The 14,723-nt window shown below is 55.1% G+C and overlaps 1 protein-coding gene across 1 annotated transcript in view; it reads right to left on the bottom strand.

The window, feature by feature from the left end:
* SDK2 (sidekick cell adhesion molecule 2) overlaps positions 1-12,175 on the bottom strand; it is a gene marked incomplete at its 5' end in the record, with an annotated part of 17,451 nt that extends 5,276 nt beyond the window's left edge. The window contains 4 exons of the mRNA XM_006094965.3: positions 7,581-7,707; positions 9,924-10,062; positions 10,336-10,476; positions 12,011-12,175. Coding sequence (XP_006095027.3) covers positions 7,581-7,707; positions 9,924-10,062; positions 10,336-10,476; positions 12,011-12,175 — 572 coding nt within the window. The remainder of the gene's footprint in view (positions 1-7,580; positions 7,708-9,923; positions 10,063-10,335; positions 10,477-12,010) is intronic.
* Between the last annotated feature and the right edge of the window lie 2,548 nt (positions 12,176-14,723).

Here is a 14,723-nt window from a genome sequence, read left to right as displayed (position 1 = left end):
GTGCCCGCCCTCAGCTGTCAGAGGCCGCCCTGTGGCCAGGGGAGTGTGGGGTGTGGGGTGGGGTCAGGGTCAGTCTCCCCTCTATGCCGGGTAGCTGGGCGGGGAGGCCAGGCTGCAGGGGACCCGGCCTCAGAGCCAGCCGGACCTAGACTTAAATCTCCACCGGCTGCGTTTCTGAGCTCTGTGACCAAAGGCATGCTGCTTGACTTCAGAGCCTCAGTTTCCCCAACTGTTAAGTGGGGATCTTCCCATCTGCACGGCAGGGCGGCAAGATGTTGAATGAGAATGTAGAAAGCGCAGGGCTCGGCACAGCCAGTGCCCAAGTGCCATCTCCTCCTCCCCAGTCTCCCTTGGTCCTGCCTGCAGCGTGTTTACAGTTTGGTACAATCTGGGCTCCTCCCGGCTAAGGAGAAGCGTGAGACGGGCCTCGCGGAACCTATGAGACTCGTGGTCCAATCTGATGGACAAGTGTAGAGGGCTGCCTGGGAGGCACCTAGGCATTTTCTTATAATTATTATCAGCTGAACTCAGAGCTTAGGCAGAGCCACACCCTGGGAACATGCTTCCCCAATAAGGCTGGACATGTTAATCAGGCAGGGGCGGAACTAGATATGTAAATCTAGGCCTTTAAAATAAACCTGCTGTGTGTCTCAGGCCGCTTTGCCGCCTCTCCATCAGAGAGGATGGCGCCCACCTGGCCCCAGCTTAAAACCTATTTCTGCGTCTTGGTCTTTCTTTAATTTCTTAATCCCCAGCTCCTCCGCTCAAGAACCTGTCGTTTTCCCGTGCGGGTCGCGGGAAACAGAAACAGCCCACCACATTTGGCGCGCCGAACAGGGATTGAGTAAGGAGGCAAGAGAAGAAATCGAGGGGGTCGCTCCTAGAAGTGTGCACACGACAGATTGAAGGTAAGGAGTGTATTGTGTGAATTGAATCAACCGGGTGTAAAATATGGGTAATTCAGAGTCTCGGGAAAGAGATCTCTACTCTCAAATACTTATAAGTATGCTTTAAACTATGCTCTGTTAATTGTAGTCATATTCTTGATTTCTTTCTTAAGCTTTGTTGATGAAACCTGGGAAAAGGTTAGAAAGCAGTTGTGTGACCAATACTCAGCAAAAAGTCCAGAGAAAATTCCTATTTTAATTGGCGATGGCCTTGATTCAGCACAGGAGAGTTTAAGAATGTCTAAGTGGGGTGAAGCCACGGCCTTACAGCCTGGAGTGGAAGGGTGCGAGTCTCTAAGAATACCATCTGCACCTCCTCTGCCTCCACGTGTGAACTACTTGTAACCAAGTAGAAAAGGATTAAAGGAATTTCTCAGCAACTGCCAATGATTCTTTATCTTTAAAAATCTTTTCTTTCCTTTAAAAATAAATAAAAATTGAAAAATAAATAAAATAAAAAGAGTAAATGCCAGACCATTACTGAATCTTCCCCCTAAGAAACAAGGAGGTGGGGGAAGCCACGTGGCCATCCAATATGGACGCCACTCCCCAAGAAAGCCACTTCTTCGCCTCATCTTCGCCATCTTTATCCTTTTTTTTTCCAGCTAATGACTTAAAGCTTTTACAAATTCATAAATGAATCCGGGATTTCTGTGCACATGTAAAGAGAAAAGGCCAGTTTAAAAACGAGTGCGCATAGTTTTGAGCTGAACTTGAACTTTTGCTGTGTACAGAATAAAAACCCGAGACTGTTTTGGCCTTAAAAATGGCGGAGATGAACCTAAGAAAGAAATACAGGCGGGTTTCCCAAGGCGATTTAAAGTAAAGTTAATTATTAGATTTTAAAATTTATTCTTAAAAAATATAAAAATGTAGTTAATCAAAGAACTGCTAATATTTGACTTGTAAGCTCTGAAAGTTTAAAGTGCAAATTGAGTCGGGAGAAATTAAATATCTAAAGTATAACTTGTTTTTTAAAAATAAAATGTGTTTTCTCTTAAATAATTAGGAATTCAAAATATGTTATTTCTTGGTCTGATTTTAAAAATAGGATTAACTTTATGATCTCAACTGAAAATTTTTTAATGCAAAAACCAGTTTAAATTTGATTGATATTCTTTAAGATAATTATAAAGGGTATAAACAGCTAATGAGATTTCTGTTTGTCTACAATATAATGTTGGTCATCTATCTTTTAGGGATGTTGGTTTGCTCTGTCAAAAAACAGTGTAGACAGCCACCATTTTGGGCTGCGTGACTTGGCAGTCGCCATGTCAGCCACATGGCTTGCCGCTCCCCTGGGGGCAGCCATCTTGAAACAGCAAAGGCCCCTCCCTCTGATTTAGTCAATCACAGAAAGAGTGTCTGCTCACTGAGGCAGGCTGGAATTTCAGAGGTGGGGCACAGATCCTCACCCCCCCAATGGTGCAGGGGCTTGAACACTCGCCCCTTCTGAGGAAGGTCTCCTGTCCCCATGGCTGCTTCTTGCTTCCTATGCCCAGCCCAGATCAGGAACCAAATAACAGAAGAGATTTGGTCCAGCTGAAAATGGTACCCAGAAAAACGAAGGCTTAGTTTAACAGACTCTAAATTTAAATCTAGCCTAACAACAGGAATGCTTAAGCCTCCTCAAAGACGTAAACTGATCCTTTCAATTAATATTTACAGTGCAAATTAAGATTATTGTTAAAATATTAAATTTGACAGTAAAATAGTTGTCAAGTTTTCAAATTAAATTTGGCTAATTTGAAATAATTAATTATTCAAAAGGTATTAACCAAAATTTTCATTTCATGGTAAAATTGCTTAACATGCTATGAACGTAAAGCAGTCATATTTTTGTGCAAAAAGTTGGAATTTAAAGTTATCTAGACTGCATTGTAAATTTTCCAAAAATCCTCCTAATAATTAAATAAAAAAGGGGGGATAGTGGAAAAATACCATGTAAAGAAAAATATCCTATAACTAAATTACATTTAGATAAAATTTTTCATTTAATGCTAACAGCGAGACACCCAGAAAAAACACATGATGTCAGGGAAAGACAGGAGAAGATCATTTTAAAGAAAAGACCCCAAGTAAGGTTTTCCCTTTAACCTTTGGTCGAGAATATGTTTGTATATTTTCAGAAGAACAGCTCCCAGACCATGTGGATTCCTGCAACATCAGATCCCAACTGATCAGATTGCTCCAGCCACAAAGACAGGAGAGACAGTTCAAAGATGGAGATGGTGAGGACGCCTTGTCATGATAGCAGTCAGCACCTGTGCATTGCTGCAGGTTGCCCAGGACCAAGAGCAAGGAAGAAGAAGCAATGCAGCCAATTCGGGTGCCAGAGCGTTACATCTATCACCACAATGGACTCAGACAAGCTCCTGTGTCCATTCACTCAAAAGGACTAAGTACTGCCCTAATGACAGCAAAGGGGAAGAAGAAAACTGAAAGACGCAAGGGACTGTTGTGCCAATATGGAGTCATCTGAAGAAGTTAACGACTGAAGCACAACAGATTGTGGAAAAGCAAGAAGTTGAAGCTACTTCTTCAACCATGTTCCTGCTCATGCTAGCATCTGTTAGCTGCCAGTCTTCTGCAAAGTCTTGCGCAGCAAAGTCCAAGGACTCTGAGTAAATATACACCAGCAGCAAAACAGACTTTTTATTCATTTAGTAGCAAAAATGTTAATATGTCCATAGTTCTGATTTCTCATATTGTTGTTTTGCATTGGCATTGTTTTGTTATTATTTAATAGCCAGTTTTGTTCTTAACGTTCAAATTTTGAAAATGATAACATGTATGTAGGGTAGTTTTTGCATTTTCATTGTTTGCAATTGTTTTAATTCTAGAGCCCTACTATTAATGTTTAAAATTTTACTTTTATCATAGTAGCTTAAAAAACAAAAACGGGGGAGATGTAGAGGGCTGCCTGGGAGGCACCTAGGCATTTTCTTATAATTATTATCAGCTGAACTCAGAGCTTAGGCAGAGCCACACCCTGGGAACATGCTTCCCCAATAAGGCTGGACATGTTAATCAGGCAGGGGCGGAACTAGATATGTAAATCTAGGCCTTTAAAATAAACCTGCTGTGTGTCTCAGGCCGCTTTTGCCGCCTCTCCATCAGAGAGGATGGCGCCCACCTGGCCCCAGCTTAAAATCTATTTCTGCATCTCGTTTTTTCTTTAATTTCTTAATCCCCAGCTCCTCCGCTCAAGAACCTGTCGTTTTCCCGTGCGGGTCGTGGGAAACAGAAACAGCCCACCACAGACAAGAGCGAGCACTGAGAAAGGGTGGGACGTACTCAGCAGAGGGAGGGCGGTGGCAGAACTCAGATGGAACTTCTGAAAATGAAGTGTGGCTTCATTCACCACCATGGCAGCCAGACACAAACCCACACTCCTCCCTTCTAAGCATGAGCCAGTCCTGTCACACTTCCGGCCGAAACGCCACCTCCTCCAGGCAGCCCTCCGGGGGCTTCCAGGAGAACCCGATCTTCCCCCAGGATTTCTCAGGGTGCTTTCTCTGCGCCGCAGGAGACAGGAAGCCCTTGGCTCACCACTTCCCTCCCGAAGTTAGTTACTGTGGTGACAATACTTTAATGGGACATGAAAACGTATTTACACATGTGGGGTCTTCCCTCATAGATCACAATACAACATTCATAAGAGCCTGTCTTGCTCATTACTGGAGCCGCCACCTGTACAGGGTGCCTGGTACTGTTTAGCGGGTGCAGAACAAATATCTGCTGAACAAATGCACCAAGGAAGGAATGAAGGGGCTCCATGGAGGACAAACACAGTGCTTACCCCTCCCAGCTGCCACAGAGAGCCCAACCAGTGCGTGGTGGCGCACAGTAGGTGTGCAGGAGGCCTAGAGGCGGAGCCTGGCTTCCTTTAGGGGGCTCCCCCACCCACTCTTCTCCTTGTCTTTACCTGAAAATAGCGATAAACCCACCAGGTTTCCTAGAGCAGCGGTCGCCAACCTTTCGGACCTCACGGACCGCCAGTGGTCCGGTTGGCGGCCGCTGTTCTAGAGGGCTAGGTGGTGCCATTCTGGAATAATCCTTGGTGTCACTCCTGGAGTGGACTCCATAAACGTTCACTATTTTGATGGGGTTCTCAATAAAAATGACATAAAGTCTGATTTGTCCTGTATGTTTCTGTACTTCTCCACATGGGCTTAATTCCATCGCAATGAGCTTAGCCGGGCCGCCAGGATCGCACAGAGAACGGAGCAGCCATCAGGAGCGGGTGCCCGGCTTGGAACTTCCTTTCCACGGAGCTTTGCTTGTGTGCTAACCAGGAAACTTTTATTCCAAGCTTAGGCTCTTACTTTGAAAACGAAGTTGGAAGGAAGCCACACTTGGTTTTTAGAAGTTCCATCAAACAAGCCACAGGCCCTTTAAGCCTCAGCCTTGTGTGCCCCCCCCGCCCCAGGCCTGGAACCCCTTCTCCCCCAGCCCTGGAGGCCCAGCCCCCGCCCCCACCCCGTGCCCACTGGGGACAGCCAGCCCCCAGCCTTCACCACAGCCCGTTACGGCCTTTCTCACATCCTATCATGTGTGCCTGTTTATAAAACCGGGACATGTTGTTTATGGCCGACCGTATCACAGGGGACCGGCTGGCCAATTTCCACCCGTGCTGGAGAGGGAGCGTGGGTGGTCTGACTGAGAACATAAACCAGGCGGCACATGCACGGCTCACCCTCAGAGGACCTGGGGGAGCGGGCTTCAAAGGACGGGGCCTCCAGAGCAGCCCACGGGGGCGCCCGCTGTCCCTGACGCTGAGGGCCATGCCCTTGAGGCACCATCCCAGCAGGATTCACATCGTGGGGTACCCACCATGAGCCCCAGATTGAAAGTCGAAACAGGGGACGCCCCACAGTCCACACACTGTCTGCAGTCAGGCTGGTCCTCACGGGGGCAAGAGACCAGTCGCGGGATTTCCTTATGCTGGTGACCAGGGCCTCAGAGGGAGGCTGTCGCCTGTCTGTCTGTCCCCGCCAGCCCTCAGGGAGCTCCGGGGGCCAGGGCTGCGTCCCCATCACCTCCATGGCCTCAGGGCTCAAGAATGAGTCCTGCACCCACCACCCTCACCACCCCAGGCAGACACTGACATCCGGGCCTCCTTAGCTGTCACGGCACAAATTCCCATCTGACCCGGAGGCATAGGGGACAGGCTGCAGCTGAGGGACCGTTCCAGAGCAAGCAGACCCACATGGTCCCGCCTGGCACTGCCCGGGCCCGACTCTCGCCTAACGCATCCCTGGGACAGCCCTTGGACAGAAAGAACTAAACTCCTTATGTTTTTGAACTTTACCTTGAGTGCCTAGAATCCAACTGCTCATCACCGTGTTCGGGGGGGGAAAAAGAGAAAAACCACGCTTCAGGGAAGCATGGCCTTGTGAGTCCCCGTATGCACGTGGCTGCAAGGGGTTAAATTCTCCGAACAGGATGCCAGGGTCTGAGTCACATGAGTCCCTGGGCGCCAGGCTGAGCTGGGGTCTCTGTCCCTGCCAGCTGAGCGGGGGCGTGAGCTCCCGCCTCCCTGGCTCCGCCGAGCCCATCAGAAACCCTGGAGCCGAACAAGGCAGCCGTGGGCGAGGGGCCCTGGTCCACGAGGCCCACAGCCGGATCCCAGGCTGGCTGGCACCTCCCACACGGCCCACAGCCCTGCTCCCTGCTGGCACCTCTTCCTTCTCATCCTCTCCCAGGACCGGGCAGAAAGGTCCAGGGCGTGGGACACAGTGGCCTTTCTCGGTCCTTCCCGGGCAACCACCAGGCATGGCCAAGGGCGAGAGGGCTGGGGTGGGAGGCTGTGACATCACCTCATCGGAACGCACTCAGCCCCCCTCTCCCCTCAGCCTGGGACAGCGTGTCCCTGCGTGGCCCACCTAATGGCAGCCGCTCTGAGGCTCTGTCTCCCAGAGGCACCGTCCCCTCCCTTAATACGTGAGCTGACACTATGAACGGCTGCCGCATGCCAGGCCCTGTGCTAAGCTTCTCTCTGCCTAATCTCAGCGAATCCTCCCCCCAGCCCCCGCCCCCCCAGAGCCTGCTGCTATCCTGCCCATTCTACAGATGGAGACACTGAGGCTCAGAGAGCTTCCCTACCGCACCCAGGACGCCCCAGCTCACCAGCAGCAGAGCCAGGATTCAAACTCAGGTCTGAACCTCCAAAGCTTTGATGCCGTCCCAGTCCCTGCTGCCTCCCAGCCGTGGGGCTCCAGGGCACCCAGCCTTCCATTTCTGGGGCTCATTCTGACCCAGACTAGCTCAGTGTATCGGTTCTCTGGGCTCTGGCAAGACGGGCTGCTGTGTCAACCTCCCTCTCCTCGCTGTCACGGGCCTTGACAAGCCCGAGCCAATGAGTGACTGAGCATGTGGTGCCTCCTGAGAGTGTGAGGACCATGGTCTCGGGGTGTCTCACGGGATCACGGTTCCAGGGACCCCATGAGCCCCGGGTGCAAACTCTGAGCAGAGCCTGGGAGGCGGCAGCTGGCCTGTATCCGACTTCCACATCGCTTGCTGGGGCCCCTGTCGCTACGGCCCACGAAGGGGAGGAGCTGGGCCCGCACGGGCCGCCATGCAGGCCAGCTCTCGGGAGGGGCTGCTCTGCCCCCGTCCAGGGCCCCTCACCTGAGAGTCGGAGACTTCCGAGGGCTTCTCGGTCAGGCTGCTGCTCTCGGCCTGGATGAGGTCGTTGTACTTGGTGACATCCTCATCGGAGTAGTGCAGGCTGCCCGGGCTAGGCCGGGGCGGAGACCTAGAGAGAGGGGAGTGGGGGGCTGAGAGGTGGCCTCACTCAGAGCAGCCTCCTCTGGTCCCCGGTCCGGGGAGGCCCTGAGAGGCCTGGAGGCAGGAAGGCCCTCGGATCCCTCGCGCTCCTGTGCTGCTCTTCACAGGCCTGTGCCCTGGAAGGTGGCACTTGGGCTGGGGGCCCCGCCTGGGGTGGGGGAGGCCCAGGTGCTGAGGGTGCTGGGCTGAGCTCTTGAATGAGCTCCAGAGAAGTGTGCGTGTGTGTGTGTGGGGGGGGGGTGGTGGTGGTGGTGGGGCGCACCTTGATCCTTCACCTGTGCTTCTAGGGCCCGCAGGCCTCAGCATCACCGGGCAGTGAATGTGACACAGCCCCTAGGCCCCCGAGACCTCCCGAATCGGACTCTCAGGGGAGGCCTGCGACCTGCACTGTAACAAACCCTCCACGCACGTCCTAAACGCACAGGTGAGCTTCAGAGTCAGCACTGGGGTCAGAGAGCCAGGAAAGCACCGCCTCCCTCCCTCAGATCGGCTCAGAGATCGCAGTGGCTCCCGGCTACGGCTACGTCCCGCCCCACCTTTGAGAACTCAGCCCTGGGGAGAGTCGTGCATTTCCGGGTGAGGGAGAGGCCTGGCTGCGAGTCACCAGAGGACACACGCCTGGCACGCCTCCCGCCACGGAGGCCTGCGGGCTGGAGGCCGGGGCTGCGGGCTCCTGGGCCACGTGGGCTGAGGGTGAGGAGTGGGCAGGCCTGGGGTCCTCCACCACTCTGCCCTCAGGACGGGGTGCGAGGGGGTACTGCCCAGGGCCTGACACCCCAGCCTCTGCCCAGCCTGCTCTGGCACTGTGGCTCTGAGCCCCAGCTGTCCGCACAGGGGCCGGACGCCGCACGCTGCAGAAACGCTGCTGCTCCCAGAACAGTCCCGCGACCCGGGAACATGCCACAGGCAACCCCCTGCCCCTCCGGCCTCTGGTGCCGTCTCTGCGCTGATTTTGTTCCAATCGACAGAGCGCGTCTTTACACTAAAAATAAAGCAGGAACAGCACTAGCCGAGGCTTCATGTAGGCAAGACAGGCAAGCACACGGCACGGAGGAGGGAGACCAGGGTGCCGGGCTCAGCTGCCCTCGTGACATGCAGGTGAGTGGGGGCTGGCACGTCCCCAGGGCTGGGTCGGGCTGGAGCCTGGGGCTCGTTTGGTGCAGATGGGAATTCGGTGCAGGCCCAGCGGTGCAGGGACAGGCAGGGCTGCGGCGTGTGTACACTGTGGGTGCGAGAGGCAGGCCAGGCCAGGCCGGCGGTGAGACGGCCCTTGTTCCGTGTGGCAGGGCCCTGGAGCCAGCCTGGCGAGACTGTGGTGGCCATGCTGGGCCTGCCACCGAGGCCTCAAATGTCCCTTTCTTTGGAAAGCTGGCTTTCTCAGAGGGTGAGCGTGGGCCTCGTTGGCCAGCACTCCGACCCCATCCCCCTCCCCACCCCCCTGAGGAACACACACATCGCCTCTTCCCTCCGGGGCCAGACAGAGACGTTTTGTGAGCTGCCCCTGCCCTTGGCCATGGGCAGCCCCGCGGCCACAGGAGTCGGTAGGAGGGCCTGGGGTTGGAGGGACGTGGGGGAGAGAGCTGGCGTGCCACCAACCTCGTCCTTCCTGGTGGGCTCTTAGATGCTGCCCTTGGGGGCGATGCTGAGAGTGTGGACTTGGGGGGCGGGGGGTGGGAGAAAGTGTTCTGCAATGACAGCGGGCATCGGGAGGACCAGGGGAGACGTGGCTACACTCGGGGTGTCTTTCCTTTCCTGGGGGGCGGGCAGGTGGGGCGTCCACGATCGTGGGGAGCTCCTGGGGCCTCTCACTCAGGTGGGTCTGCCCAGCCTTGGCCGGGCCCGTCTCCCCTTGGGGACAAGTGGGTATCATGGCTTCGGGCTGTGCCAGGAACGGCTGGCTTCAGATGGCAGTCGGCCCCGTTCGCAAAAACTGTGCGAGTTATTGGCCTCCTGCTGTGATTGGCGGAAACCCTGTGTCCCCACCTCCTTTCTCGCCAGTGTGTCCTCGTCCGGGCTGCGGGCCCCGGCCCCTGCCTGTGCTGACCGTTCCACTCACTGGGGTGGAAAGCCGTTTCTGGGGCAGGGTGAGGCCGGTGGGCACTGCCTGCTCTGCGGCCCTCCCCAGCCGGGCACTGCTGGCCCTCCAACCCCCGTCCTCCCGTCCCCCACGCAGAGGGCCGCTACCTGGTGTACAGGCCGTTCTTCCGGCAGAAGGAGTTCTTGACGGAGAGGCGCCGGTTGTTGAGTTCCAGGGCAGGGAAACTGCTCTCATCCAAGCTCATCATCTCCCCATGGCCCAGGGCACCAGCCTTGCCACTGTTCCCTGGGGGGCAGGTTGGCATGGCTCGGTCACTCCATCTCTTCACGCTGGGCAGCGTCCCCTCCCCCGCCTCCCTTCTCCCCACCTGGCCGGCTGCCCCCTCTGTCTCTTGCTAGAGCTGAAACCAGACTAGGAGACGAGACTGGGTAGGAAGCCCGGGCTGCCCCACCCATGGGAGCAGATGCACTTCCGGGAGAGACACCTCCACCTGCCCCTGCGAAAGGGAGGCGGACACGGGAAGGCCCAGCCCCGCCGGCAGGCTGGGTGCTGGCTCACCTGAGTCCGTCTTCTTGGCGTACTTCTTGCTCTGGCCCCGGATGATGAGCACGAAGACCAGGAGCAGGATGAAGATGAGGCCGACCAGGGCGACGACCACCAGGAACCACCACTCCTCGTAGAACGGGTTGGTTTTCTGGGCTGGAACACGGGTGGGGCGTCAGGGCCAGGGTGCTCGGCCCCTCTTGCCTCCAAACCTCCCGTGCAGTGGGGTCCCTACGTCCTGCTCTCAGTCTATGGGTAGGCGGGGCCTGTGCCCTCTGAAGGAGGTCAAGCCTACGACAACGTTGGGAGGGGCAATCATCTCAAGTGCCAGCTCTGATCAGCTGGGCTCCCTGGAGGCTGTTTCGAGTGCTGAGGTTGCTTCTGGACTCACGAGGAAGCAGTGCCGGGATTGATTAGTAATGTCTGTTGGAGACACAGGCTGCAGTGGAGGAGGGAAGGTGTGTTTGCTATTTTTTCTTTTTTTATATAAAAATATTTTTTTTATTGATTTCAGAGAGGAAGGGAGAGGGAGAGAGAGATAGAAACATCAATGATGAGAGAGAATCATTGATCGGCTGCCTCCTGCACACCTCACACTGGGGATTGAGCCTGCAACCCAGGCATGTGCCTCGACCGGGAATCAAGCCATGACCTCCTGGTTCATAGGTCGAAGCTCAACCACTGAGCCACGCCGGCCGGGCTCCTTTTACTTTTCCATTGCCGCCAGCAGCCTACCTGGACAGGCAGAGCCAACTGTGCGTTGGAAAGGCGCTTGTCTGGCCTGTGCTGGGCCTGGGAGGGTCTGTCCCCAGGGTCAGTTGGGACGGAATCTTTTTCTGGTAGCAGAAAGCAGGGTGGTTGGGAGAGGACATGGGTGGGTCTTTCAAATGCCTCTCCAGGGAGGGCTCCCCTTCTTTGAAGCCCCCAGAACTTGCTTTCTGTACCCGGCCCGTCTAATCCACGCTGCTGCCCGAGGCGGGGCTGGCTCCTATTTCAGCCCTCAAGCATTTATTTATTTCCCACGATCGGTGCTGTCAATCTGGCAAGGGTGGGAGTGTGTGGGAGGAGGGAGGCGGCGGGGGTTGGAAACTCCCCCGGTGAGTAGAAACTCTGAGTTACATGTCTGCCCTGGGGGAAGGGGCCTTGGTATTAAGTGGTCAGCGCTTAGCTTTGGGGTCATGGGTTTTGGTCGTAGAGGCCCTTGTGAGCTGAGACACGCCGGATGGGAAGAACGGGGAGAGGAGAAGGGGAGGATAGCAGGCCACCCCACCGGGGCCCTGCTCAATCAGGTGGTCCAGGCCTGTCTGTGTGTGCTCTGTGGGCTGCTGACTGTCTGTTTGGGGCTCGGTTTCTATGGAGACACACAGTTTATGGCCGGGTGCCCTTGAATCTCCTGGCTGATGAGCTCAGGAAGCTCCCATGTTGGGCCCACTGATTCGTCCACAAGCCGGCTGGGCCCCCTGCCCAGGGCTTCGAAGTCCTTGAAAAGGAACCCACAGGAGCCACTGTCCGTCCCCAGTTTCTTCCGAAGCTGAACCCTGACTTGGGCCCTGGCCCAGGGCTCGCTGCTTCGGGGCACTGAGGGGACAGTGCATTTTGGGCCCCACCCCAGCGCTCCCAGGGCTCTGCTGCCTCTCCTCTTTCCCCACTGCCCAGCCCCTGCACCCCTCACCCACAGGCTGGTTGGTACCTGGCACCGACTGGGAGGGGCTGCTGGGGGTGCCGAAGCCGTAGTCGTTGACTGCAATGACCCGGAAGTCGTAGCTCACGCCTGGCTTCAGGATGTCCATGCTGAACGTGTAGGAGGTCACCTCCTTGGGGATGTCTTTGATGAGGATGTCCCATAGCCCCTCGTCTGCAAGAGCGCAGGAGGGAGGCCCCCTGTGAGGGGAGGCCCCATCCTACCTGTCGCTCCCTGAGAGCGGCCTGTCAGGTCACCTGTTAACTCCACTCCCCAGTGCGGGGGAGGCCCCCAGGAGGTCCTCAGGAGGTGACAGATACTTTTAGTCTGTTTGTTAAGATGTCTATAAAACATTAAACATGTATAACATGCAGAACAGATTGCAACAAGCAACCCGATATCACCATCTAGACCAGTGATGGTGAACCTATGACACGCGTGTCAGAGGTGACACGCGAACTCATTTTTTTGGTTGATTTTTCTTTGTTAAATGGCATTTAAATATATAAAATAAATATCAAAAATATAAGTCTTTGTTTTACTATGGTTGCAGATATCAAAAAATTTCTATATGTGACACGGCACCAGAGTTAAGTTAGCGTTTTTCAAAATGCTGACACGCCGAGATCAAAAAGTTCGCCATCACTGATCTAGACAAAGAGATGAGCCTTTTCAGGCCTTATAGGCAGAATTCTGCATATTACTCTTTTAAAAAATATATTCTTATTGATTTCAGAGAGGAAGGGAGAGGGAGAGAGATATAGAAACATCAAGGATGAGAGAGAATTGATCGGCTGCCTCCTACATGCCCCGCACTGGGGATCCAGCCCACATCCCGGGCATGTGCCCTTGAACGGGATCAAACAGTAACCTCCTGGTTCATGCTGACTGGGCCTGCATATACTTTTTCCACTGCATTGCAAAGTGCTCCTCACCATTTGGCTGCCTCAGATGTCATCATCTGATGCCCCCTCCTGTACTTAACCAGGTCCCCATGTTCCTGGTCCCCATCCCTTTTCAAAGCACACACAGTAGTGGCATCAGACAAGAAGAGGACTGTGTTTGAACAGCTGCAGAAGGGATTGGGGTGACCGTGAGCATTTGCCTGGATTGGATGGGACCATCCTTAGGTCCCTCCATGCTGAGGAGCAGGGATCAGAGGAGGAGCAGGGACCAGAGAGGGCGGAAGGGATCCCCGTCTGTACTCCACCCATGTTGTCTCCAACTTTTGAGCTCTTGACTTCCCTCTCAGACCCCCAACCCCCACCTTCCGTCTTAACTATTAGCCCAAGGTTAAGGCAACGGCTCTTCCCCCTTTCCCACAGCCTGCCGTCCGCAGCACCAGCCCTCCGCCACGGCTCTGAGTCCTGACCCTTCTGGGGATCCTGGCTCGGTCCCTCCTCTCACCCTAGTCCTTGATCCCACCCGTGTGGACCAACTCACGGCCCCCAAACCCGGAACACCAGGCCCCATGCCAGGCCTCCCAGGAAACAGCGGAAAATCAACAGGCCGGAGTCCATTCTGGAGCCAACATTCCACAGCCTGGCACCCTGGGCGGCCAGCTCGGGTGGAAAAATCAGACTCGGGCCCTGGTTGGGAGAAGCACAAGGCCGTCTCCAGGCCAACTCAGCAGCGGGCACTGGAGGGCTGGGGCGGGACCATCTGGAGTGGGGAGAGAGCCAGCCGTACACACACCTTCCGGCTACAGGCTGGCTCTGAGCTGCGGTATGTGTTAGCTATTGGTGACTGTAATCATGCGCCTAAGATTAGGGCAACGACGGGGTGGTAGCTGCCTCCTGGAACCCCTGAAATGAACTACTTGCATTGAGATGACTAGGGCTCGCCTGCCCCAAGGAGCTAACAGCATGTCCCCGGGATGCTCTGCTGCCCCCTTAGAAGTGCCACCTCCTGCCATGCCCGGCTACTTCCCATTGTGGCTGCCACTTGCTGCTCCTGCAGGAGCAGCACAGACTGCGTTTAGTGTCTCAGCTTCAGTGGCCTAATCAGGGGTCCACGGAAGACCAGGAACAAGCCTCCGGCTCTGCCGACTCTGGCATCTCTGATGAACTGGGAAGCCTAGCAACGGGGAAGCTGGCAGTGGCTCCGCGGGTAAGGGGAGCCGGGAGGCGCAGGTGTCGTGGCGACTGTGAAACGGGAGCGTGCAGAGCAGCCCCTGCAGCGGCTCATCGGCCGCTCATCTGCTGATGGCTTGGGAAGTTCTTGTGATTCGATTTCAGGCTTGACAGGACAGGTTGGTGCGGTTACAGGAGCTGCCAAGCCAGTCCTGAGGGCGGAGACGGGCCTTAAAGAGGCAGCTGGTTCTCGGGGGGGGGGGGGGGGGGACAGCCGGCCTCCTTAGGGGACGCTGGTCAGTGGGGCTGCCTGGAGGACATGGGTGTTTAACCTCTGTGAGCTCAACTCTTTTCTCCCCTGGGTTCTTTTTCTTTTTCTTTTTTTAAATCCTCACCCGAGGATATTTTCCCATTGATTTTTAGAGAGAGTGGAAGAGAGAGGGAAAGACAGAGAGAAACATCGATGTGAGAGAAACACGAGCCCGGACCAGGGCCCAGCCTGGGGAGGGGCCTGCAACTGCAGTACATGACCTTGACCGGAATCGAACCCGGGACCCTTTGTTCCGCAGGCTGACGCTCTATTCACCGAGCCAATCGGCTAGGGCTCCCCTGGCTTCTTGAACGACCCTCCACCTGAGTGGGTCCTCACC

Source organism: Myotis lucifugus, unplaced genomic scaffold (assembly GCF_000147115.1).
Source record: "Myotis lucifugus unplaced genomic scaffold, Myoluc2.0 scaffold_146, whole genome shotgun sequence".
NCBI classification, from domain to species: Eukaryota; Metazoa; Chordata; class Mammalia; order Chiroptera; family Vespertilionidae; genus Myotis; species Myotis lucifugus.
This window is presented reverse-complemented; position numbering and strand designations above follow the sequence as displayed.